At 40.5% G+C, this 27,639-nt stretch overlaps 2 protein-coding genes across 3 annotated transcripts; both read right to left on the reverse strand.

The window, feature by feature from the left end:
- Window positions 1-296: 296 nt before the first annotated feature.
- Window positions 297-9,940, reverse strand: LOC116717792 (interleukin-17 receptor C). Its single transcript, XM_032559437.1, has 17 exons — window positions 9,682-9,940; window positions 9,475-9,490; window positions 8,260-8,382; window positions 8,054-8,124; window positions 7,903-7,953; window positions 7,696-7,795; window positions 6,927-7,069; window positions 6,781-6,834; window positions 6,608-6,674; window positions 3,902-4,080; window positions 3,761-3,808; window positions 3,640-3,679; window positions 3,403-3,554; window positions 1,807-1,875; window positions 1,672-1,723; window positions 1,456-1,563; window positions 297-1,358 (listed from the first exon to the last, which is right to left on the reverse strand). Exons 1-17 carry the CDS (start codon window positions 9,853-9,855, stop codon window positions 457-459), a joined length of 2,349 nt encoding a protein of 782 aa, XP_032415328.1. The 5' UTR covers window positions 9,856-9,940; the 3' UTR covers window positions 297-456.
- Window positions 9,941-12,638: 2,698 nt separating this feature from the next.
- On the reverse strand, window positions 12,639-27,595 carry brpf1 (bromodomain and PHD finger containing, 1). 2 transcript variants are annotated; one of them, XM_032559531.1, is made up of 16 exons: window positions 27,344-27,595; window positions 24,676-25,463; window positions 23,596-23,785; window positions 23,224-23,511; window positions 22,616-23,133; window positions 21,779-21,968; window positions 21,537-21,668; window positions 21,301-21,429; window positions 20,738-21,113; window positions 19,587-19,889; window positions 19,228-19,479; window positions 18,991-19,138; window positions 18,646-18,779; window positions 17,099-17,214; window positions 16,847-17,001; window positions 12,639-15,184 (listed from the first exon to the last, which is right to left on the reverse strand). In XM_032559531.1, the coding sequence occupies exons 2-16, from the start codon at window positions 25,416-25,418 to the stop codon at window positions 15,001-15,003; spliced, it is 3,858 nt and encodes a 1,285-aa protein (XP_032415422.1). In that variant the 5' UTR covers window positions 25,419-25,463; window positions 27,344-27,595; the 3' UTR covers window positions 12,639-15,000. The 2 variants fall into 2 exon arrangements, with proteins under 2 accessions (XP_032415422.1, XP_032415499.1); XM_032559608.1 differs by lacking the exon at window positions 27,344-27,595 and adding an exon at window positions 26,971-27,126.
- Window positions 27,596-27,639: the final 44 nt, after the last annotated feature.

Consider the following 27,639-nt stretch of genomic DNA (forward strand, 5'->3'; position numbering starts at 1 on the left):
TCCTGGTTCCCAGCCCGGGGTCTTTCTGCATGGAGTTTGCATGTTCTCCCTGTGCATGCGGGTACTCCGGCTTCCTCCCACAGTCCAAAAACATGACTGTCAGGTTAATGGGTCTCTCTAAATTCTCCCTAGGCGTGAGTGTGTGTGTGTATGGTTGTTTGTCCCGTCTGTCTCTGTGTTGCCCTGCAACAGACTGCTGACCTGTCCAGGGTGAACCCCACCTCTCGCCCGGAACGTTAGCTGGAGATAGGCACCAGCAGCCCTCCCGACCCCACTGGATGGATGGATGGATGGATGGATGGATGGATGGATGGATGGATGGATGGATGGATGGATGGATGGATGGATGGATGGATGGATGGATGGATGGATGGATGGATGGATGGATGGATGTTTCCCGCAGGGCACATTTCTGGTGTGTGAAACCGGAGATCAAAGGATCCCAGTTCCCCATAGCTACCTGTGCAGAGGCTCCTGCTCCTGTTTGCTGTTGGGAGAGCCAACAAGAGGCGGCTTCCTCCTGCTCTTTGTCTGATCCGATGACGTTTTTATTGCTGATGAGACACGCTGCGCTCGTGTCTGAGGCAGAACTGTTTGTAGCCTCTGGGTCAGCTGGCGAGCCAGGCACGCAGACAGAACTTTAGACAGGAGTCTGGGCCAGCAGTGCCATCTGAACTTGCCGCTTTTTGTCCCTTCTCTCCCTTCTGCCAGCTCCTGTATGAGTCCGCTGAATTCTTGAGGTAAATAGAAGCGAGGGACCCCTTTGAAGGCATGCGGGATGTCCCGGCTGTGGCAGAGGCCCTGGAAGTAAACAATAGCAACATCTTTGCCTTTGCCCTGCAGCAGAGCTGCTTCTAGAGAAGCCAGAGCAGCCACAAACATGGGCTTTATAACAGTGGATGGCTCCTTTTGTGAATCTTCATCCTCAAAACAATTAACTCTTCTGCTTTCTATACATTTCTCATTGTTGTTTTTTTCCACCCTAGACCCAGTCACCTTTAAATAATCATGCACTGGTGCCCTGATTTTGTCAGTTCTCCAACTATTATCCATATCCACCCTATTACCTCTCCATCTCTGATAAGTTCTTTTAGCTTCAGGACTCCACATGATCAGAATTTTTCCCTGCGCTTTGCGGACAGCTTCCCACTGCCCGTACAGCCAAGGAAGTGGACCCAGATCCGCCACACTAGCCCCATTCTGAGCCTGCGTTTGAGAGCTTTGGGACCAAAGAGCAGTGTGCACTGGTGCATCCAGTTCCTCATGCAGTATGGAGGCCAAGGCGCACACAGCAGAGACGTGGGCCGACTGATCCGACGAACACACCAGCAGCACCGGCCTCTGAATGGTCAGCCATCCTGAGTGTAAGGAAAACACAGAAAATGTGTTCACATCATTAAGATGTGCCGACACAGTAGTTGTGCAACATGAGTGAAACAAAACCGCAGAACCGACCTGCCTTTCCGCTTTTGGTGGCACGGTGAATGAAAGATCCAAGTAACATGCAGATGAGAACAAGTAGCAAAACTCCAATTGCATAAACACCCCGCCTGTTGTGTGTGTCTAGAAAAAACAAGCAGCAAGTCGAGGTTTGTTTTTAATTAAGAGATACATGTGCATTCATGCATAACCCAAAGACACGCAAAGAGGCCCGGGTGTGTAATTCCTTACAGTCCGGGCACAGGATTCTTCTCCCACTAAGAGCCGGATCTGATTGCCACACCTGTAGAAAAAACAAGTGAAAAGCCGGATAATAAAAATACAACACCCAAAACCAGAAATTCATCTAGGCAGTATTTTCTTTACCTGCACACATGACCTCTCAGTAATGTCCTGAATGGGTACATTTATTCCGACTGATTGATGATTGGTGGCCTGTAATGGGAGAGAAAGGTCATAACTTTTAGTAGCACAAAAATATAATTAATGCATTCCAAATAAAAGAAAAACTGAAATGCAGACATAACAGCTATTAATATTGTTGGCACTCCGCATATATGCTTAGAGAACGAATGACAGCTAAACTTTGCAGAATTTTTTTTCATTTGTCAAAAGCACTTTAAATTAATTTAAATTGTTTTATCAGTCATTTAAACATGTAACTGCAATTTGATTATGGAATATTTCCATAATGATGTGACAAATAGTCTACATTTTACTTTTCTTTCTGTTTCTTTTTCATATGATGTCCTCACAGCCTTATGTGAGCATTAATAAATAAACTAAAAATACAAAATCGAAGGACAGAAAAACTCCATCTAACTGATTAATTTTATTATTGCCATGCTGAACTGATGCATAGCGCTCGAGATACATTACCCCACCAAATATTCCACTAAGCAGTTCTTTGCTGTTTTGCACAAAAAACATTTTCTTTTCAGCCAATAAATCTTAATTTAAGAAATTACAGCAACAACCGTGCTTCCCCCAAAAGGCAGCAATGCATTTAGGCAACAAGTGGTCTATGTAGTCATCTGAAAAAGAAAATATCCAGTAGCCTTGACAGAGGAGATTGGGGTGGCTGGTTCAAAATGATAGAAAGGCAATAGTAGCTCAAATAACTACTTGATAAAACCAGGGGAAGCTAAGCTACAGCAGCAGAAGACCTGGCTGGAAAGTCTGAAAAGTCAAAAAGGAGTTCAAATTTGTATTGGAAAGGTGTACTTAATAAAGTCGACAGTGAGTGGGTGTATGTTGAAAACAGACTTGCTGTCTTTTATTTGTTCTTCCAGCTACTCCCTCAAGGGAGAGCTCACATGCTTCTATCTCACTCTATCCAAATATCCTCCACCTCCTCACCAACCCTCTGGATGCTGATGCTTAAAACAAAACAAAACTTTCAAAACAAGTAAAGCTGCTCACAATCTGCCTGCTAGAAAATAAAGAAAAAGTAACTTGGTTAAAGAAAAAAATCTACACCCAAGTTCATTGGGACATGTTGACACACAACAGCCACTGTTTTTCAAACGGGAGGTTTTGTACTTCTGACATCAAATCTTCCTTTTCTACATTCATGAACCGTTAACATGTTCTTCTTCTTTCCCTCGTCCTGCTCAGAGATTCTTAAAAAAAATAAATAAATCCTTTCTCCAACATATCTGCTATTCTTGCTCTGTGCCTGTCAGCCTTGCATGTCAACATACATTCTTTTTACTCCAGTCAAGTAAGGCAGCTGACCTCAGGTACTTTAATATATCCTATCATAAGTCTACGCTTCATGAGATCACCTTCCAAAAAACTGATGTATTACATTCTTATTTTTTTCATTGTTGTTTGGGAATTTAAATTCAATGAAAAGATGTTTCATTTACTTCTTTTAAGTCCGACCACAATAAATTGTTTACTAGATGAAAACAAATTCACTCATTTGTGCATATTTCCATAGTGAACGTCTAAACTAACCATTGTTTCTGAGTGGATTTGTCCCCTAGGCACACATCCTGCCTCAGTAAGAAGACAGAGTTGAGCTGAAAACTTTGCAGACACAGTGGAGGTAATATGCACCAACACGCTTTGTCTGGCTGGCGTGATATGTGTTTCCCAAGAAGGTTTATCTGGAAGGGTCAAGAGAAGAGAGCGTGAAAACATTAAGATAAGCTCTGCATCATCACCACTCATGTACAAACAGCTCTGACTCACCGAAGAGACAATAGATGGAGTGGCTATCTTGGATGAAAAACTGTAAAAAAAAAATTATAAATAAATAAATGTTAGTATCACAAAAAAAGTACAAGAGGCTATTTTCCAGAGGTGATCTCACCTGCACACATATCTGGGGGTGTTTATCCACTGTGGATGTTTTGATTTGCTGTAAATAAATAAATAAATAAATAAATAATTGCTCGTTACAGAAAATAAATTATTTATCAGTTATACATTCTCAAATGGTGCAGATTATTACCAGGGCAGGTTCATTGTTGTTCTCCAGAGTGGAGTTGGGAATAGGTATGCAGACGTTGTTATGCATCTTCCAGCAGAGGGCAGCAGAGACTTGCTTTCTGCATTCAGGACACTGTGGAGTCCACAACAAGTAGGACTCAAACACCGTCACCTCAGAGGTCTGCAGGATTTCTCTGTTGTCTGGTGAACCATTTAAAATAAACACAGATTTTAGATTTACCCGGTCAAAAATGTAATTTTCTGTTTCATAAGCAGTTTACTTCAGAAAATACATTTTGGAGGTTTGTGTAGGAGCCTGTCAGATATTTCTAGTTGGCGATGTCTCTCCACCAGCCTGTTTCACCCTGAGAGGAACACACTGTATCCATGTAGATGTCACACAACCTTGATCTCACGCAAAATAAAATCCAAAAGTAAGCACACTTTTTTCTGAAGCACGACAGTCTGCTTGTAAACATCTATCACCAAAACAGACTGCGACATCTGATTCCAGAAATCTCCAGTATACCCTTCAGCTTCAATGCGGCAGTGAACCTTTGTACAGGTGACCTACCTGTTACACCAGAGTACTTCAAAAACAAACCTAGAAGCTCTCTTTTCTGCGGTCTTTTAAATCAAAGATGAGTTCATGCCAGAACAGTTTTGCTCAGTTTACACAGAGTTCACATGCGACTGCCTCAATGTGTAACACAGTATGAGGCTTTTTTTCTCCTGCACGCTGTGACTCCTAAACCCCTGTGGCTACATTTGTAGTACAACATCATGTCACAGTCTCTAAATAATTAACTATGTAATAGGTAAAGAACAAATGTTAGTGTCTTGTGTGTAATATTTAGCCGTATAATATGGCAACTGAGTTTTAACTAGTAACAGCCTGGCATTGACGGTACAATTCAATGCCCCTATCACAGTGTAGAGTGAGGTCTAAGATAAAGGTTTCTGAGGTTTGTCCAAATGCACTCATTACATTTATTTAAATCACTTGTTTATGAAATACACATAGACACTCTTCCAGAAAGTTAGAGCGGCATCTTAACCTCATTCACAGAATGTGTCCATAAATAAATCTAAGAGACTGGACAGAGCTCAGTGCTGCAATTTATGAAGAAACTCAGGAAATTATTTCTATCAAGCTTCAGAGAAACAGCCCTGCTGATGCAATTCTTCTTTAATCTCTGTAGATTAAAGAGAAATTGTGGGTGCTGTTAACCACCCACATTCATTATCTTGCATAATTTTGACAGTTGTGATCAGGAACTTCAATAAGATGTGGCATGCTATGAATAACTTGGGTGATGCAGAGCGTTATCTCCGGTGAAGATTTCTAAAAGGTCATTAAACATCAGATTCTTGGACTTTTTTTCTCCATTGATTATTACCGCCTTTGCGACTGATTGTTCAGTTGTTGCAAGTTAATAAGGACAACAAGAAAGCCTGCTTTGCTTTGGCCATGATCCAGTGTAAAATCTTTAAAACAGTTTTGGAATGATGTATGTTGAATGTTTGGCATTCTTAGCGGTAAGACAAATGCTTAGCAAATTTTTTTAGCATCAACTTTTGTAGTGATTATTTATGAAATGATCAGTTTTGTTTTTACCTTTGCACAAAATGAAGTTGTGAAAAATCAAAAAACGAATGAGAAATTTGCTATTACTGATGATGGATATAGAATAGTGTTAAATGTGTTTTAAATAACTAACTCTTTCTGTTTATGGCTATAATATACAGCAGCTCTTGTGCTGCAACAAATTGGCTTCAAATGAAGAACATTATAGTTTGAACTATTTCAGCTAAAAAAAATTATTTTCTGGATCAAGAACCTCAGTGTAAGAGATTCAACTGCAGAACAAAAGCGTTAGGGCACAGGAGACCAAGTGTGTGATGCAGACTGAGACTTTTTATTTACAATTAAGGCCAAAGTATCACTATAAAATGTGAATCTTCTTACAACATAAAATGTTAGCTGCAACACAAAGCATTCAGCTACCAACTGCATCACTGCGTAGCCCAATTTCTGAGTTACTTCCCATTCTGTGAGTCCACAGAATATTTTGGTGCAACCTAATCTACTAGTTTGACCCGATTTATTAGTTTTCATTATTTTTTTCATTTTTTAGTTAGTGTTGAAGCCTTAGTGTATTTATTGAATAAAGTATTTTAACTAAAAGATAGAGTCATTTTTGTTAATTAACTCTTAAGTGTCAGAGAGAAGTTGTCTGTCATTATTTCTGTACCCTGTACTTTGAAAATGTCAGACAGTTCACTTAACCCTCCACTTCTTGTTATTTTAATACCCAACCCTTATACAGCTGGTTTTTATAAGCAATAACTGAGACTAAACTATTTGGCTATTATTCTCTAGTTTGCAAAAAATATCTACCCATGCTTTCAGAGAAACAACAAAAATAGGCCAAAGTTAACTTTTTCATACTTTATGCTGAGTTCACAGCAGTTTCCTGTGTTTCCTGTGACACATCCCCCTTCAAATAACAACCTCCATCTCAGCAGAATCATTGCTGGAAACTGTGCTCACTTTCAAAATGCTCACAGAAATAAAGACTCAGAAAGACTGTTTTTAAGCGAGCTCAAATATGATTACTCGCATGTATATTTTGAATTTCCCAAACTGACTACGCTCGAGTTGACATATAACAGGCTTAGATGTTTCCCCTCAGTGAAATTAAGATGATTCATCAGCCACACTCACCAATAAGGCTTTCATTTCGAAATGGGCACTTTCTACGTCTTGAGGCATCTCTGTAGGTGTAGTACACCTGCCAGTAAATACAACGAATATAGAAACACGAAAACCACAGAAACATCAGCAAAATATCACCAAAAAAAAAACATCACCTTTTTAAAAATCCGAATTGCGCTCACCTCTACACACACACAGGGCAGCAGATAGGGGATGGTGATAACAGCTGAGCGGCTCTGAAACAAAAGGAATGCACAAGCAGAAAGAGGACGTAAATAAATAACATAAATGTAATTTTTATTGTGATGAACGGGCCTCGAATGCTCACTTTAGTTAGTGAATGCCCGTTACTGCAGTCGCCATAACTATCTTCATAACACCATCTGACATTCACCGGGTCTCCAGAATCCACATGGACTGAAATAGTTTTGGATGACTTATTCACAGACAGCCTGAAGTTTGGCTGAGGACCTAAGTCAGGCAAGAAAAACAAAACAGCAGCAGGATGTGAGCCAAAATGGTGGGATAATGGCTGAAAATGAAGGAAAACCTAAATAGATCTTATGTAAAGGAATGTATTAATACCCTTTTTTTACATTTGTCTGTTATGGAGTCATTTATACTATGTAGCACCAATCAACCTCCAAAATCTGACGTTTTCTGCACATATGCAGATACACAAATGCACACCTTTCATTCTTCTAACCAAGACTGCTGAGAAAGGCCTTCATCCCTTATACGGCAGGTTTTTTATAAACCATTAGACTAAGTGGAAAGAAGCTTTTATCCAGTATGATGGTTAGATAGGTAAACCATGAACAAATGCATTTTTTATTACTCTAATCCTGAAACTGTTGGTGTAGAAGCACTTCAATACATATCACAGCATGTCTTAAAGTTGATGATGTTACTCTTCTAGTTTATATCTGTTTAATTGTTTAATTTGAAGTAGCACACTTTTCAAAACTACTTATGATGGAGACCAAACCAAGCGTAAGAGAGTGTGGAAAGGGTGATATCCGAGAGTCAGAAACCAGATAAAAGAAGGGAGACAAAAGCATGATAAAAGATTATATGAGAAGTTCAAAATACCTCACCTGGAACAACGTAACGAACACTGCAGTTTATCGATTTTGAGCTGTACGACACAGAAGCGCTCTTTCTAGAGTAAGCTTTGAAGTTAAGCTCCAGCTTCCACTGAAAAAAAAACAAAAAACAAAAAGATAAGTACCAAAAAATGTTTTTATATTTGCATAATCTTGTTTGTATTACATTTTAGTCCATAAAAATCTTTAAGTAGTTACCAGGTGAGAGTTCGTCGAATTCTTGCAACACCTGATGGGTCTACTATTACTCTAGGGTGCAATGAAAGATGTCATCATTGTAAACAGTATATAAAACATTACAAACTGTGATATTATTACAATGTAAACAATATTCAGAGGCAATGAGAACCTCTATTTTGCAGTTATTGTACGGCCTGAAAACATCTTTATAGGGTCCTTCCATTTCAATCTGATGAAAGTCTGGAAGACAGCAGTTTGAGAAACCTTTCAGTAACTTTGTCAAATGAACCACAATGAAAGGTTGATGATGCCAAAAATATTTACAGATAAATGTACAGCAGCACAAATAATTAAAGATTAAGTTACAGAACATACCAGTAGAATTAATCCAAACGTGGACTCTTATCATTTCATAATATCCACTGCTTGTCTCTATTGCTGTCGGCGGGTGAGAGGTCAAGTTTATGGGACAATGTCCCCGAACAACATCTGAGACAGCTGTAGTGCAACATGGGGCCAACAAAAGATCTGTTAATGTTTTTGAAACTGGATTTTTCTGTCAGAAACTAGTTGTGAAATACAAAAATGTATGTCTTTTTAATTTCATTTTAAAAAGAAAAATATTTCATTGAAAAACATATACATTTTCCTAATTTGTTTTCAAAAAAAGAATAAGAAATCTAAGTTGTTATTTTTTTTTATATATAATTTAAAACAAAGAAAACATAAACATTCTCTTCCTTCATATATTTTTACACCACCTGCAACTCTTCAAGTGCTAGGAAAATATGTTACATCCTAATAAGTATAGGAAGAGCGTCCTCTGAATTATGACTTGGAAAGCTGGAGCCCTGAAGTTCCAATATGGCGGCTGCATTTGCAGACTGTAGTGAAGCTCTGCTGGTATTTACTTTATTCCACTTCTGACAGTTTGGATCTCATTAACTGTGTTGCTGCAATGCAGCATATTTATTAGTAAACGTTTTGATCTAGTGCGTTAAAATGTGCATAAAACCGAAGGAAAACACAATGTTGTGTTGCTATTAGTTTGTGACAGCACAGACTGCAAATCCAACTTTTTTCCAACTTGCAACTGGAGTACTCCTAACTGGAATGTGACCCAGGTCCGCTTTACTTAACCTCGAAACTTAGGTCACATTTTTATTTTACCCTATGTGTTATCGTTCGTCTGTATCGGTTTGGTAGCGAAAGATGCTACGTATTTATGAAGTGTACAGAGGGAACAGAGCCTCACACATTAAAGGATGGATGGCAGCTTAGGAATATGGGAAAAGCATCTACTTGTCCTAAGCCTGTGAGCTGTTTGCATAAGCAAATAATAAAAAAAGCAATTTAAATGTCAATTAATCCATTTTAATCACAAAATAAGAGGAATCAATGAGCAATTTTCTATTATGAATCAAATAGCGTCTAAAAATATCCATGATTGTTGAACTTATGTTGAAGAACATTTAATGGGAAAAAATATTTAATAATAATATTTAATAATAATAATAATAATAATAATAATAATAATAATAATAATAATAATAATAATAATAATAATAATAATAATAATAAACAACTCACCGGTTTGATGAACCTTCTGAAATTAGACAAACAACAGAAAATCGGTTCACAACATTTAAGTATACAGTTATATGTATAAGGAAAAGGGGCATTCGTAAACATATTATCTAGATATTTACGCCTAAATTAACCCCGTAGTGATTCAAATCCAAATGCTCTCATTAAATCCGCGCAGCCTCCCTCAGGTCAGGACTGTGTCTAACTCACCCGGCATTTGACGGAGCCCACCTGCTGGCAGCACAAGGCGGTGAGCAGCAGCATCAACACGGCGCTAAAAGTCATCTTCTGCGGACTGAAACTCGAAGAAACAGACGCGGGAATGTCTCCGTTAAACACGCCGCTGCTCCCGCATGAAGCTGCGAGGTTTCCGCTGGTCGCCATCACAGGCTGCTTCTGGTAACAGCCGTCAGAGCGGCTGCCTCACTGGGGGTTTTCTTCCTCCTCCGCTGTACTGAGGCTTTATTTCCCAGGCTACTGTTGCGCTGAATGACTAAACACGAAGGCGTCATTTTCCCCCCGTCCTTCCTTTTTTTTTTCTCTCTCTCTTTCTTCCTTTCATTATTTCTTTTAGACACAATCGTTCCCTCCATAAGTTTCTCGACATTGCTTTTACAGTGGTTTATAAAATATTCACATCTCTTGATTTCATTCTGCCTCAAGTATTGCATTAAGTTTTTTAAAGGACAGTATACTACTCATTGTGATTTAATTCAATTCAGTTTTATTTATATAGTCAAATAGCAACAAGTGTTGTCTCTAGACACTTTAAAATCACTTCAGTTCAATCATCCATACATTCAAATTGTTGCATGTGAATAAGCTTTGATCTTGAAAATGAAAACACCCTTTTCTGCCAACGCTCGTGTTTTGCATGCCGACTAGAAAGCTCAATTTTGTTTCCATCCACACCTGTGTCTCCTATAGCAAATCGCAGATTGAAACTGGTATGGGTATTTCTCCCCATTCTTCCAAGCATCGATTTCAAATCAATTTTGTATTGTTTTCATGGAGAGCACAGATATGAGCTTTCCTGTTGTGGAATTGTTCTGAGCCGCAGATTTCTGTGTCTCCTCAGAGTTTCCATGGTCTTTCTGGCTGCTTCTCTTCTTAATCCTTTCCTTGCACAGCATATCTAGGTTACAGTCGTGCCATGTTGACCTTGTCTTATAGGGTTTGCAGTTGTTGTATGCTCTTTCCATTTAAACTTTGCAATAACTGTTTTACCTCTTATACAGAAAAATTTAAACAAAATTTTTGCAGAAGCAAATACTGAATACAGCCATAAATAAAAACTCTTCCCGATAAAAGAATTTAGACAAAGGGTAACCAAAACAAAACAAACAGATGTACACATTGCTGTGTGTTTTGTCTTCGCTGCCAAACTTTCAGGGTTCATCTGAGGAACACTTTATCTAAATGTCAGAGTTTCTGGGAAAGACAGGTGAATCTCAAGTGTCTCCCGGAGGCTACGGAGATATTGCATTGCAGGTTTGTCTGGTCTGTTGGCTTGATATGACAGACTTATTGTGTAAAAGTTTGCAGCTCATGTCCAATTTGATTTGCGCAAAAGTATGTGAATGACTCAAGACAGCTTTTAATACAAAATGAACACGTGCATATCTTCATAAGAACATAGCCATGTTACTCAAAAGTGTGGTGGTGTGGTAATGTCGTGTTCTGTGTTTTCTGTGTTAATTTCGAGTTTTCGGTGTCTGTATCTCCGTGTTGTCCTGTTCTCCCCTCGATTAGTTCCCAGGTGTTTCTTGTTCCCTCATTACCCCCAGTGTATTTAGTGTCACCTGTGTGTCAGTTCTTTGTCGGGTCCTCGTCTAATGTGCGTGCTGCCCTTTGTTTGGACTGTGTTTTTTCTTTATTAAAGTCAACTATTCATCCTACCTGGGTCTACAGCGTCTGCCTCACCACACCGTTCATGACAGGTAATAATAATAATAATAATAATATGACTCTATCTCACTTAAGTTGGTTCCTAAAAACATTTGAGAAGACAATTTAGAAGACTAACAAGTAGTGAAGAACGCACATCTTCCTGAACAAATTAATTGCACACACACACACCCGCACACAAATAAAAATAATCTAACCAATAATTTGACTTGATCTTTTTTCAGGGGGGAACCATTCAATGTCAGATATATACGTATTTTTGCTACACTACTATAAAACCATAACCATTTCCATAAAATATATGTTTTTTCATTAATAGGTTTTAGAGTTTTTCTTTTTTTTAAAGTTTGTCAGTGTTTGAAATAACTACTGTATGTATTCCATGAATTCCAGCTGTCTTGGATTATGACACTTCTTTACCTTTCTTTAAGACACTCTACAAAACGGTAAAGGCAAGGGAATCATCCATTAAAGCACAGCAGATGTGTTGATATTCAAAGGTCATAAAGTGGCCTCGAGAATATAACCACTTTTCTGAACTTACACACGATAAGAGCGACAAATTAAGAGTTTAAAACAAAATGAAATGTGACATAGAAGGCAGGATGGCTCTGTGATGCTGTGGGCCTGTTTCATCTCTAAAGGCTCTGGGAAACTTGTTAGCTGGTCTGAAATTATACATTTTTAAAAAAGACAGACATTATAAACAAAATTCTATGGATTCTATGGGTTGTGAAGAATTATCTAACGCTTTGGTCTTTTAATCTAATGCGTGTTTAGGGAGAGGAAATGGATATGACAGAGTTAAACCCTAAAACGGGTCTAGATAAAAAAAGAGAGAAAAAAGAACTGTGTTTCCTCCCCATTGCAAAGTCACCTCCTGTATCAGGTGCATCCTGTTAAAACCACATCGTAATATTTATCAGATGTTTTCACGTGTCTTCTGAGTGGCACGAAACAAACCGAGAGGTTTTAACTGATCATTGGGGTCTTATCACACTTGCTCGTCTAAAGGCAGAATTTGTGGCATTTGGGTCCTCCTTTGGGGTGGGGGATCTTTATCATTTGCGGAAAATCTTATGAAAAAGCCTTGGTTTTGAGGAGCGGGCGTTTGCACGAAATCTTTGTCATCGCAACCACTTGAGCTTGTATTGCATCAGAGAATGTGAGTAGACATCCTATGGACTGGTTGTTTTAAATATTTGTTCAGTCAACAAAAATCATAAAGCATGAATCCTAAAACAAATGCAGCAGTGAGGTTATTTTAACTCTTTTATAAAATAAATCCATGTACGGCCCAGTCACAACATGGTTTGCTACAACATGGAGTTCAACATACAGTATTCTCACATTGCACAAACCTGCCTCAACAATTCATCTTTGATTTAAAGATGCCATAATGGGACATTGTTTTCTTAAAGTGCCCTGACAAAAAGATCCAGATTTCTTTAGTTAAACAATGGAAGCCAAATGTTTACACACTGTATAAAGACAAATAACCATTTTTTTCTCACTGACTGACATTAAACCAGACTTTCACAGTTGTATTTGCTAAATTACAGAATAATGCACTTTTTAAAGTTAACATGTATTCCATTAGTATTTGGCAGAAGTGCCTTTTAAACTGCAATTGACACTCAAAAACATCAACTTTGTTGTTCTTAAGCCACTTCATAACCAATTTGGAAGAGAAATAAGGATCGCCCTTCATATTGAAGACATATCTACCCCTCCAGACGATGTCTTGAGATGTTGCGCCTACATTTCGATTTATTGATCTCCCTTCATGAAGTTCCCATACTGTTTATACTTGTTTGGACTGATGACAATTTCCAGATGCCCCTGAAGGCATCTGGAAATTGAACACAAGGAGGAAGCAGACTTTTGGAGGTTCACAATTGTCTTCTCCATATCTTGCTTGATATTTAGTTTTTCCACGAGGTCACACAAGGAAGCAGTGTGTTCTAGGTGTTGACTTAACGTACATGCTTTCAGTATACTCAAATGTTGCGAATGAACCTCTCAGATGACACGCTAAGGCACTGTAATCTTTTGTATGACCTTGTATGAAAACTTTGTGATTTGAGGGAAATAAGAACGTAGCCAATAAATGCTCTCTCAATAGTTTGACATTTAGTAACCAGAAATTGTTTTTGTAATCCTTACCCGATCAAAGCCGTCAACTTTAGTCAGATATAATTTCAAACAATCAGGAAAACAAGGTGTGTCTTTGTGTACAGTGAATGTAAATATCTGGTTTCAACTGTACGTAAAAGCAAAAAAACCTGCACAGCCACAATAAGGACATTATCACAGATGCTTGGACACACCTTTAAATTTGTTTAGGTCATATTAGGCTAAAAGCTGTATAGGAGAGTTGAACATATTTGAGTCTCTTTACATGCCAGATTGAAGGTTGAGTACAGCATTAGCCAACCGCAGGGTATCAGATTTCAGGTCTAAACAGTAAAGGCCTTTGACAGAAATGAAAAAGGTCTTAGGTATTCTTTCCCTGAGATGGGAAAGATTATCATGGTCATAACGACCACATTTTTGTAAAAAAAAAACCTTAAAGCTTGAGTGATCATGTCGAATACGGCACCCTCAATAGAAAACTATCAGGATGTGGAAGCCCAATAAATTACTGACTCACCCTTCCACTGAAGAAAAACAAAAGGAAGGTAAGAATTTTTCTTCAGAATAGTAGTTAAAAATAATCCACACAAATCCTTCTTATGTAGGAGGAAACAGAGAGGTAGCAGTAACAGTAACCACAAGGCCCAAAAAAACACTATTCTTTTTTTTATTATTAAACTTGTATTTTTTATGCAATCTTTGTTATATAAAAGTTCTACAGCCGTCGGCCTGAGACTAAGAGACATGGAGACGATCATGTTTCAGTTTAGTCCTCATTATTGACTGATTCTACAGGTCAATGTGACAGAAATACTTGTTTACAAATCTGTAAAAAAAAAAAAAGAAAGAAAAAGACGTTGAGATGTGCAGCTGCTGGAGTGACAAACAAAAAGTTCAAAGAATAAATTACAGTAACGTTGATTTGCCTACAGACAGGCTGCAACAGTCCCTTTTTCTGCTCCTCTGACTCCACACACACACACAGGTATGCTTTTGGAAGGTGAAGTGTGTGTATATTTACTCTACACATAGAACATGCATTTACCTGTTTGAGTGTAAGATTACCTGTGTGACTGAATGTGAAGAAAGGACAGGGGGAGGCAGAATTGTGTATGGACATAGTGTGACATTATGCCTACATTTTAAGTCTGTAAACCATTATTTCATTTTTCTTTTAAACATATACAGACCACGTACATTAAACATTTTGATTCATGATTTGGAAAAATTTTTTTTATCATCATTATTAGCAATATCCTTATTTTTAATCTTCTTAAATACAATATTTTTTTTTTTACATGTCTGATTAAATATGCCTTTGTGTGAGTGAATGTGTTTTGGGGCCAAAGTAGAGGAGTTTTTCCTTCCTACTAATTTTCCTGCTTGCTTGGTTGTCTTTGTAATCCGTGACAAAGGGCTGTGCTCCCTTAATGGATGCATGAAATCCACAAGTTTTGCAGATTTAGACTGCGTGTCTGTTTGCAATCAGTCACTGTCGCTGGTTTCGCTGCTGGGGTCTCCCTGGACTTTGCTGCGGTGTTGCATGGCACGACTGTAGGCCACCGAAACGGATTTACGAATGTTGGATTTCCTGCCCTCAAGCATCTTCTCCTTGTCTAGTTCTTGGTCCACACCAAGTGGCACCAGCTTGGATCGTGGCAGCCACTGCCTGCGAAACACACAAACACCCAGGTGCATCTTAATCAAATTGAAAAATGTATTTTAAAAAATTTAATTCATTTACATTGTTTTTAAATGAAACTTGTTAATTAAACAGAGATATTTTTCAAGTATTTTTAAAAAAAATAATGTCTCATAGCTAATAACAATCCCCAAATTTACTTTCACAAAATAAATTAGATATGATGAGAAGAAAAGATGGTTTTTAATAAAGAAATGTTATTTTATGCTTTCACATTCGTGCCACAAGGAGGGAAATCCAAAAAGTGAAAGGTAAAAGATAGCGGTTTTCAAAAACAAATAATAATGAAAAAAATATATATTTATTTATTGCAGCTCAGCAAAGTCATTAAAAATACCTGACAAAGTTCAGAGGACAAACTGTGTTTCAAAATGTGCTCTAGCAAGAAGGAGATAATTGTAAATTGGGCTCTAAATAATTTTTTATTTCTAAATTCCCTACATTTCCAAACACACGTTTCTAAAGCACACATCAAATACTTTCCAGTAAATTTATGACAAATACATTTACAGTGAACCACCTTTACATATGGAACCTGCAAAAATCACCAGCTGTAAGAGGAAAGGATGGAAGAATCAACAGAAGGTCTAAAGGAGTGATTTAGAAGCAAATGGTTGGATGGATTGACTGTTGCTCTGTAGTTCAAAAGGTCAAGTGTGAAGTTTCCACAATCAGAGATGATTTGGGGCGTTGTGTCCCAAATCACTGAAACTCAGTGTTGGTTCACTGAGATTCATCAAGCCTCAAATTAAAACCTTTGACAAATTTTAGAGCATTTCATGGTAAAGATACCAATTTCATGTTCTAATAGGACTTAGCTGCCATACTGCCAAAGGTCATGTAGCACTGATACAGTAATTCATGTAAAAGGAGACCTGACCAAGTATTGTTTGGTGCATGGGCATATTTTAATCAATAAGCTGACAATTTCATAATACCAACCCAATTTTTTACTGGTCCTGATAAAATATTCTGGGGTTTCAGAAAAACTGAAATTCAGAATTTCTTAGCTCTAAGCCATCATAATGAACAAAAATAAAAGCTTCACGTCATTCTAAGCGCACTATATTGCCTACGAGTTTCATTTTTACTGTCTGAATACTGAAATAAATGAGCATTTCTATTGAGATGCCGATGTACAGAAATTAGTACATTGTGCTAGAATCAATATTAGTGTAAATAAAATGCCTCTTCAAACAAAAGGGCTCTTTGTCTCCTTCAGCAGAAGGACTTCCTGATTCGTTGCAGGGCGTGACCTGAAAGAACTTCAGCTAACCTTCTAAGATGAGAATGAGGAAGGGTTTCAGTGCATGAAGCCGTCACCCTTGTCACGCTTCGTTTTTCCTTCTGAATTAAAGCAGTGTACATGATGACCTAGAAGAGCAGGTGCTTGTCTTGTATTCTCAAAAACCACGTTTGGCCTATATCTGCTACGCATTCTGTCGGCTCGTGCTTCGCAGCTCGAGCGCTGCAGCGCCGCTTTGAAGTTTCTGCAGCAGAGTTATGCACGAATCTATATCCAGTCACAGCCAGTCCTGATTCTCTCGCAAAAGAAAGTTTGACCCTTATAAGATGGAAGGTTGCAGATGTCAGCGAAACGTTTGAAACGGTTGGATTCAGAATACTGACCAGGTTCTTTTGTTGTCGAAAAAGAGGACGAGGAACAGGTGCTCCCGGGCTTCTTGGGTCATTTGCTCCCCGAGTTTCAGCACGTCTAAAGGAGGTACGGGTATTGGGACTCCGCGGTGGAACACGCCCTCCCTGGGCATCTTTGGGTCGATGATCTGCAGGTGAACAGAGGCGTGAATGGTGATGAAATGTGCATTCACTGTACGTTGTTTTGATGCAGTTCTCAGGGTTAACACAATGTTTCTATCTCACCAGAGCAGGATACGAAGGATAGCCTCTGCACTTGGCCCAGACCAGATCCAGAGCTTCCAGAGAAGAGTAGTCGTCAGACGTCATCCAGCATCCTGACCGGTCCCGGCCACGCACCACTGACAGCAGCAAGAAAAGCCAGTGTTACGCCATTTTTTTTTCTCACTACAATGGGCCCATATGTTATCTCATTGTCTTCAGGGTTTACTACAAAACAAGTATTTTCTGTTCAAAATGAGTGAATCCTCTTCTCATTGCAAAATGTGCAGGAATAACAGGGATTAAAAAGTTCTGTAACCAGATAAATTTTTTCTTTGGAAGCGGCACAATTCAGTCTTTCTCAAAGTGAGAAAAATGTCTTGTTTTTTGGTGGAGCATATTATGCTTCCTTCATTCAGGCAACAACTGCAGCAGCTGTCATACTTCCATGTAGCAATCAAAAACAGGAACAAAATGTGTTAAGTCTTGTTTCCTGTATATCAAACACTTTTTTAGCCCAAGGAAACTAAATAAGACGGGTTGACTCTTGCCGTTGAACCGTTTCCTGCTTTAAAAAAGAATGTTTAACTGCAGAAATCCCGAGGTTTAGATATGAACCCACTAGCTTTGATTATTTGTTTAAAAAGAGTCCGAACTTTGTGGTCACATTCCTGGAAAAAGTATGAACATCCCTTGAACTTGGGATTTTATGTGATAGCAGTAGTAAAATAATAAATGATTTCTAACAGTTTTTAACATTTTTATTTGCAAAACAGCTTGTGCTCAGTCAGACTGAACAGAAATTTTCAAGTCAAAGCGCGTTACCAGACTGGAGGTGAAACAGTATAGATGTCTGGAAGGAGGGGCAGAGCAGACATTATTTCTTCAAGAATCTGTGCTTGCAGCAAGATACTGCAGAACATCTACATTGAGAAGAGTGAATCGTCTTCTGCCAGCAATGGCCTTTTCTTGCTGGTTTTAATAAATTACCAGTGTCCAATGTGTTCTCAAACCAAACTGAGTCCTTCCAACATCAGCTTCACTTATACAGAAAGTAATTCCATACAGGATCATTTTATTCACCAATAGGTGAGTTCAAAAGGATTTTATTTGAAGGTAGAGGTGAAGAGATGGGGAACTCGAATGCAGGCCACATTTCCCAGAATGTCATTTGTAAAAAAAAAAAAAAGAAAATCATGTGTCTTTTTCCTCCAGCTTACAGTTTTGGAATTTGTGTAGGATCTCTTAAAATGTAACTAAAATGCCTTCAGGTTTGTGATTGAAACACAGCCAAGTGAATGTGAGCGGTGTAAAAACCTCTACATGCCATTTTCTTCTTACCAATTATGCAAGTACTCTAGTGGTGGTTAACTAAATTAAACTCTAAAGCAAAATACTAGTTTAGGTTTAGAATAATTAAATTAGAAATTTGATCAAGACTCAGATTAATGTCTCCATCAAGTCTTACAATAATTGGGCTCTCAAAGCAAATAAACTGAAACAATGTTTGAAAAGTTGAGCGCCTTCATGTGCGCTTTGCAGGGTTTCACAGTGCGTGTGAAGGTGCTTACAGTGTGAAACGCTCCGTGATCCTCCAACTGAGTAGGAATCATTTTCTGTGCCCGACGTTTCCTCACTGCTGTCCTCATGGAAGGTGGAACGAGAGAATGACGCCTTTCCTCTGCCTTGCTTAGAGGGTGTAGTGCTGGGGGAGGAAAAGACAGGAACGGCGTGCCCGTCAAAACTCGAAACTAAAGCTGACAGAGCCTTTCTTCAATGAGTGCTTTTTTTTTTGAGAAGAAAACGCTATACCATTTGTGGTTTTGGTTTTCACTTTCTATGCTGTTGTTCATGAACCAACAGCTACATATGGGATAGTGGGTACTTTAGATCAGAAGCGCTCACGCATCAATCACCTGGTCCTGTCAGAAGCGGCGCTGCTGCTGCTGCTGGTGGTGGACTCGGAGTCGGAGCTGGATCGAGGCAGACGAGGCTCGTTTCTGTACACACGGAAGCTTTCAGTCACAGGTTGGTTTCCTGTATCAAAGCCATTGCTCGGTAAACCTGAGGGTAACACACGAAGGTGGTGAGTCACTGTGACGTGGGAACTGTCACATGATTAAAGGCGCAGTAACGGCCACGGTGCACCGCACCTGGAAGGAGGTCATCGTTGTCGCTGTCGCTGTCGGAGCTGGAGGTGCTGTGGGGGGTGCGGGGTCTCTTCCTGGGCCTGCTGTTGGACAGCAGAGGGAGCTGGGGGGGCCCGATGGGGCTCTGGCTCACCCCTGGCCCGGCGTAGCCCATGTCTCGGTTCTTTGGCGGGCGCCCTGGTCTTTTGGGAGGTCCAGCCATTTTTTGGTTCTTCTTGGAAAAAAGCACAGAAGTCCGCCGGCCAACCTCGGGAGCTGCAGATAAAACACGAGATAAAAATGACCAAAGATGAAAATAAACATTTTGTCTCCTGAATCGTATTACACATCATATTAATAGTCCAACATTCCTATAAACACACCCTTTCCCCCAATCTCCTGGCTGCTGCTCTCTCCCCCCTCATCATGGTGTCCCACAGATGAAGAGTGATGCGGGAGAGAAGAACTGCGTTCCCCCGCCGACTCACGGCCCCCCATGATGGAGCCCACCTCCCGCTGGTGCGCCAGCTTCCTCCGGATCACACTGATCTCCTTCTTCAAGGCTTTGGCCCTGCGAGACTGGCCGATGCTGTGCTTCCCAGAGTTGACCTCATCAAGGCGCGCCTGCAGGTAATGCAGCTGCTCGTCCAGCGGCAGCCGTCGCCTGTTCTCTGGCAGCAGCAGGTCTGGGAGGGGCAGGGAGAGCAACACTTACAGCTCGTCCACCAAATGGACATGAAAACGCTCAGGTTTAACAGCATAGGACTAGAGCTGTCATGTGAATCGTCTCTAATTGTATTTGAACACACCGTGAAACATAGTGGTAGACCATGAAGCAGAGGTGAGGCTAAAAGACCTGAGGTTACCTTTTAGCAGGACAACGATCCGGATAAACAATGAAAGAGTTTAGATCAAAACGTCTGTGTTACAATAGCCTAGTCAAAGTCTAGAATGAACTTGCAGTAGACTCTCCAACCTAGTTTGTAAAAAGAAAATGTAAAAATTCTTCTACTTCAACCTCATGACTATGTCCTACTTGGTCTGTCAGATAATAGCCTCCAAAAACCTCTTAAAGTTTAAGAGTCATGAATACAAAATGTGGGACTGGGAGCCCATTATTGGTTACAAGGACTTAAAATCTTGTTAATAGAAAATGTTGTTGATGATGTTCATGTGGAGAACAGAAGCACTGTCTATAGCCCAGAATCTTAAATGTTTTCGAACCAGTGAAATTCAGCACAGCAAGAGAGGCGCCATCTGCTGGTCATTCTCTATGCTACATGAACAATATTTTTGTCTGAACCATTTTGCTTTATTTTATGACAATCAAAAAACTTTTAAATGAAGTATATATTATTTAACATACATATTTCAATGAAATAGAAAAATATTTTAAAATATGTTCACATGACAATAATCAATCTATAAGAAAAGCATGTCTTTTTAAAATATTTAGTGTTTCGCCAATTCTTTGGAACTGAAACTCTCCTGATCACAATAAGCCAACCAATTAAAGTAAAAGAGGGTCGCTTACCGTCTTCATTAGAGGACAAAGGTCTGTCTCTGTCCTGTTCCCTGTCCCGCTCTCTGTCTCTGTCTCTGTCTCTCTCTGGCTCACGTTGGCTTTCTGGGCTCGAGTCTCGATGAAGATGCATGCCTGACTCATAATCGAAGCCGATCCGTTCGGCCTGGCGCCTGGCCGCTCTGAGGACGACGGCGCCCATCTCCCTGAGCCGCAGGGCGGCTCGGTAAAACACCGTGTCCTTGGCGTTGTACTTGAGGCAGTTGTTGACAATGAGGCCAAAGTCGGCCTCGAAGGCCTCGAACGTGAGGTAGCGATGGGACTCCAGCAGGTTCCACATGGTCTGGAAGTCCATAGGCGTGTCAATGTGCTCCAGGTAGTCCGGCACCTGTTGAACAGAGGGAAAGGCTCGGACTGAGGAACAGTCTGATGGAAAAGCCTCCACCAGCTTCATTTAGATGTACAATTCTAACCTCTGCGCTTGCAATTTTAAACCAATATAAATGCAGCAGCAGCATGGTCTAATTTTATATGTGGAAATAAAGAGGGAAAACGTTGAATGTTTGTACATTTACCTCTTCAAGGGGAACAGGCTCAGTGAAAAAGTTGTTTGTGTCTCTTTCCTGTAACTGCTCCAACGTACTCCTGAGAAGCACCAGGAAGGGAGTGAGCTGCATCTCCAGCGCCATCTGCTGCACTTTAATCTAAACAGGCACAGTTGTACACCTGTCAGCTGCGCGGATAAACCGACATTCGTGCATACACAATTTTATTATCACAATAGTGTAAAAATATCCGTTCTGAGCCTCACCGTCTCCCTCTTGAGTTTCTCCCTCTTGCGGATGAGCTCCACCAGCAGCCTGGCTCTCTCCAGGTCATGTCTCAATCTCTGCCAGGCCTTCAGCTGCTCCTTTAAGGCTGTCTGTTTCTCCTCGTTGTCCCTCTGAAACATAAATATGATGGAAAATATTAAACAAATAACAAAAAACGTATTCATTTTAGTTAATGGCACAAAAAACCCCCAAACAAATAGTAAGAGTTGGAAATGTTTACAGGGGGAAGCTGTGCTGCGGGCTGTGGTGGATGCGGCTCCACATGGCGCTGAGATGGCAGGTGGGTCTGGAGCCGCCGCAGAAGAGGAACGCCATTTCGACTTTGCCTCTTCAGCGTCCAGTAGCTGTGGAGTCGTTGCATGAACTGACTCTTCCTGGGCACCGTCAGATTACTTGTGATTTTGCTGAGTCTGCAGAGAAGCAAACACTAATTTACAGCGTCATGAAGGAGTATTCACGCTCCCTTGAACTTTATCGGTTTGTGACGTTACCACAACAAACATTTTACTGGGAGTTTTTGTTATAAACCAACACAAAAGAAAGCTGTAAAGTGAAAGGAAAATGAAAGATAATTTCCATTATCTTTCATTTCCATTTTTATATAGAGATTAAAATGAAACAAAATGAAAAGTGACATTTGTAGTCAGCTCCTCCAGATAAATGCTTTATCAAACAACCTTGTCATAGTAGTTTCATTGGCATACGCCTCAACCAGCTTTGTAAATCAGAGATTTTTTTGCTTTTATTCTACTCTGTGCTTTGATCTAAACCACTGATGTTCTGGATGCATGTTTGTCCTGGTAGAAGGTAAACTTTCACCACGGCCTAAAGTCTTTAGCAGATTTCCTCCTGTTTTTAGCTCCTTCTATCTTCTCTTCAACTCTTAGGGTTGTGAAGGTTGCTGACCTCTGGTCCATCTCATAGAATCCCAATAAAATAAGTTGAAATTTTGTGGTTTTAATTTGATAAAATGTAAAAATAAAGAAATAAATACTTTTGAAAGACAGAATATACAGTGACATATATTTCTGCCTGAGCAGGTGAATTGCACATCTACCTGTGGGGAGGTATGCAGGGCACAGACACCACTGGTGCAGCAGCTCTCCTCTCTGCCAGGATCTTCCTCGCTCTCTTCATCTTCAGCCTGGATTTCGCCTTCGCCCTCTTGGCCCGCTCAGAGCTCCAGCCCTTGGAGTCTTCGTCCTGGCCGAGACTGGGCTCGTCGTCATCCTCCAGCTCCCCTTCGCTGTTGGACGAGCCCATGCTGGCCCCGCCCACTCCAGCGAGAGGCCTGGCTGACCCCGGCGGTGTGTGGATATCGCAGTACGCCGTCTTGCGCACGCTGAACGATGTGCCGTTAGCCCCCGTTTCTCTGACCGGCTCCATCTTCATGTAGAGACCTGCCTGCTGGGCACAGGTGACGTGGAAGGCTGTGTAACAGTTGGCTTTGTGACACTGGATGCAGGCGCCTGAGCCACGTTGCTTGCAGATGTAGCAGGTGAGCTTCCAGCGGGCGGCAGGGATGTGCTCGATGCTGTCGATCGGCTCCAGAAAGACCGTGTTTGCAAAGCAGACCTAGAAAATGGGAGAAAAACATTTGATTATTGGGACAACATGAGAAACCAATCAAAATCTCTGAAGTTGATTTGCCAAAAATCGCTTCACCTCCGGGATCCAAAGCGCACAGACTACATGAGCCCAGCGCCCGTCATCCGTCTGTTTGAAAGCCCCGCCCTTGTTAGGACACAGAGCACAGTCCACCGCTCTGCTCGGCGACTGCAGGCAGCGCCGACACAACCACTGACCCTCTGGGATGTAGGGAACGCCGTAGCACTCCTGGTGCACTGCCAGGTTGCACATGTCACAGAACAGGATCACGTTGCTGTTCTGACACTCGCCGTCATTGCAGATGCAGCAGACGGCATCCTCGTCGATTAACGTACTGGGGTCTGCCTGGGGGGACGGGCAACAGAACAGGTCAGAGTTCAAATTCGCAGGTGAATGTCTGTAATGTCTTTAGTATGTGAGTTCAGGTACCTTGTTGTGGCTCTCAAAGTAGGACTCCTTTTCTAAGCGGTCCATGAGGTATTCAAAGACCTCCTGAGGGATTGGCGTCACTCCGTCACGTCGCCTTTTGTCGTTCATGATGCCGAGCCAGATGTAGTCCTCTTCGTCCATGTCGTACTCAACCTCTTCATCCAGCTCTTCCACAGACTTCTCAATGTACCTGAAGCCCAGAGGCAGACACAGGAGTAAATGTGGGCAGAAAGAAAAATCTATCACAAAAAATGTAAAGCTTCTAAATGGAATTACTAAATATTTAAACACATTGTATTAAAACAGAAACCCATGACTTGTTTTTCTTCACTTACATGAAATCAGACTAAACTTTTCCTATTTTAGGTCAGTTATCATTACTAAAATGATTATAAAAGTTACTTGTAGAGTTTGGTCATAATGATCATGGTGCTCGCAAGCCTACAGTCTACCACATGTGGGTGTAAGGTGGTGTCAGCATTATGTTGTGGGGGCGTTTTGCTGCAGTAGGAACTAGCACACTTCACATAATAGATGGGATCGTGAGGAAAAAGCGCTTTCTAGAAGAGTGAAGCAGCATCTCAAGACATCAGCTTGGTCACAAATGGATATCCCATACAAAGAACCCTAAAGCATAGCACCTAATTAATTGCAAAGAACAAAAAAATCAATGTCTTAGAGTGGTTGTCACAAAGCCATAATCTTAGCTGTCAGGAAAAGTTATGGATTAAGTGGAAAAGGTGTGTTGACTGTTAAACCAGCTCCATCCTGAGGAATGGGGCAAAATTTCACCAATCTAATGTGAAAAACCTGTGAAAGGAAACTCAAAGCTTTTGACCCAAACTACATGGTTCAAAAGGCAATTCTACCAAATATTAAGGAAATGTATTTCAACATCTGAATTCAATAAAAGATTTAAAGTCACCCTCATTAGGCTGACATTTGATAAACTGAATTTTTTAGAGGAAACCTAACTAACAATGAAAAGTTAAGTCTAATTTAATTTTTAGACAATGAAAAAACTAACCTACCTAAGCCATTTAAATATTAATGAATCAAATTACAATCCTAGTATCACACCTGTAGTAGGATAAAGTCCGAGCAGGGGCATCAGGCCTTTCTTGGTCCAGTTCTCTAAACACTGCTTCTGGAAGCTTGACAGCAAGACCGGACTGCGGGTTGTGATGGTGAGATGAACCGTCCTTCTTCTTATCTTTACTTTTGTGCTTCCCAGTCTTTGGCGTGGCTTTACCGCCGTTAGAGGACGGGATGTCAGAGCGGTCCTTCCCGCTTCCTCCAACTTCACTGCCCCCGGCTCCACTGTCACTGCCGTTACAAACCCCTCCTCCAAAACTGCCTGTGCCAGATGGCGGTGCATCCTCGGCATCGCTGTCTTCCTCGGACACCACATCAATGTTCTCAAAGATACTGATGCGGTGAATGCGTCCCTGAATGTCCAGCTCCACCATGCGCTGCGCCTGAGCGTAGGTCATCGTCTCCCTGCCAGGGGAGTGAGAATGGTCCGACCGGTTGGGGCTCCCAGGTGCGTTTGCTTCAGGACTAGGTCCTCCACCTCCGCTGCCTCCAATGTCGTCCGTGTCCCCAGAGGCGGTCAACGAGGCACGAGGAGGACGGCCCTTCCTCTTCTTCTGGGGCACAGCGGGAGCAGGAGTTGGGTTGTCATGGTCATAGTGGTAGAGGTGATACTCTATGCCGCTGTAACTCTTGTAAACCTTACGACAAGTCTCCACTGGACACTCATACGGCGGCTTTGTGGCCCGAAGATTATGACAGAATGTCTTCACATCAAAATCTAGCCCCATGGTGCCAACAACCTCTTCAGGGACAACTGAAGTTCAGCTTTACATCTGAAGAAAGAAAAACACAAATGGAAACTATGACTTCAAAATAAATGGAATATAGGGCTGCACAATATCAATATGAATAAGAAAAAATGGGCTGCAATTGGCCAATATTGTTTTCCACAATCTTTTCTATTGTTTCCATTATCATATGATATTTGGTTAACTGAGGGTATCAAAATTATCTTTGTTGTGCATGAACCATTGTGTTTTAGAGTATATTCTGTTAACAAAAACTGATGCAATTTTTTTTTTGGCAACAAAAATCTATATTTTTTATGACAAAAACTACAAACATTTTAATCAAGCATTATGATGCAGTGGAAATATAGCATGGAACAGCAATTAGAAACTTGATCTTCGTATGCATGTTTCTATATTGAAAAATATAAATCTAATTCAGCTGCATCCTCAGATCAATAGGTGTAGCCTTGATGTAAGGGAACTATAACCCTTAAAGATAAGAGGGCCTAAAAAAAATGTCTCTTTGACTACTTAATTCAGTCATCTAAATTTACAGTACCTTTAGTCAATTAATATGTAGTAATGTTTGGTTGACTAAAACTGAAATGGCTATAACTGATCACACTGTGACTGAAAAAAACAACCATTTTAGTCAAAAGATTATGATAGAAACTACATGATCTGTCAGAATTAACTCTGGGGTTGGATCAGTGATGCACAGATGATCTGATCTAGAGCCCACTGACAGCTGCAATAGGCTCCAGTTACCATGGAAACATAGAAGTTTATAGTAATGCTAAAGAGTGAAGCTTCCTTATTTTGCTATTTTGTAATTTTCTTTACAGTATGTAACATACATGAATACCATCAAATACTATCTAATAACTAATCTATACTGCTGTCACATGACCAGGAAATAACCCTCTAAAAATGTAAACACACTCCAACAGGGAAACAACTTATGTTTCCCTTTTACCCGGTGACAGGTGCCATTCAGGTCAACAAATAAAACGTTTAAGCAATAAAACAATCAGGAAAACGTCTGACTGTGAATTAGGACAGGAGTTTGGGTTTGGCTAGGGTTTTTTTTTTTTTAATCAACTTAATTCAATTGTACACCGCGAAATATACAGTAACTCGGCTACACAACCATCTAAAGGCATGCTAACATTAGCATTCTGCTGTTGCTTCTCTCCAACAATGAACTACAGTAGCAGGGAGCTTTAGCCAACCTGCTAACAACAGTTAGCAAACCACGATTTCTACAAACTTCCAAAGGAACAGAGGAACAAATACTTTACAGCCTTTACAAACAAACAAACCAGACATTAAAAATCCGTTTACAATTTAGCTCAATACCTTATTCCCGTTGGTAACGTTTAAGGCTCGTGCGTTAGCTAAGCTCACGGAATAAATGTTAGCTAAACAAAGGTAGCCGTTACATAGCCGTTACAGACCGTTTCGGTAATAGTAAGGACTAAATCCAAGAACAGTGTCTGAACTGGTCTCATTGTAAACATTCAGACCCAGTGTTTCCCTCCATAATCACCTCACCCTGTGGATTCCAGAAAATAACAGCAAACGTTCGATTTCATGAAGTTAGCGAACTGCAACAGTAAGTGTGGTTGGGTCCAGTGCCGAATCTTGCCAAGCGCCACAACTACATTCATGTGAGATTTTTATTTCGGCATCAATATGCTTTGGTATTGTGATGCAGAAAAAAGGCTGGCGTGCTTATTTTGCATAATAAGGGGAGCTACCCGCGTCACTGTCTTTTCAGGGCACTGTGGGTTATGATGGATTACAATAATTAGCACAGGATCACAACTTCAGCAAGTTCCTGAACGTGAAAATGTGACCAAAAGTAACCCTTAAACACCAACACAACACTTCCAGACTGATACTTTATTTTCAACACTTACTACTCCACGTTCTTCAGGAAATACTGCGTGCTTCGGACACCTCACAGCAGCTCAGGAGGGTTGCAGGTCGCTTTTAATTCATTAAATAATCCCAGAGGAGAGCGTGGAAGGCGTACATGCAGTAAAATGTTTCATGAAACGGCATAACATCCAAATAGTTTCATTGTTTGTGCAATAATGGAGGAACTCTGATGAACAAAAGGGGGGGACAACCATAGCTGTAACGCTGCTTCGCCGTAGACGCGGGTTGACACATTCACTACGCAAACCAGAACGATTTTACATTGGACGAAACA

This window comes from Xiphophorus hellerii, chromosome 1 (assembly GCF_003331165.1).
Source record: "Xiphophorus hellerii strain 12219 chromosome 1, Xiphophorus_hellerii-4.1, whole genome shotgun sequence".
Classification (NCBI taxonomy): Eukaryota; Metazoa; Chordata; class Actinopteri; order Cyprinodontiformes; family Poeciliidae; genus Xiphophorus; species Xiphophorus hellerii.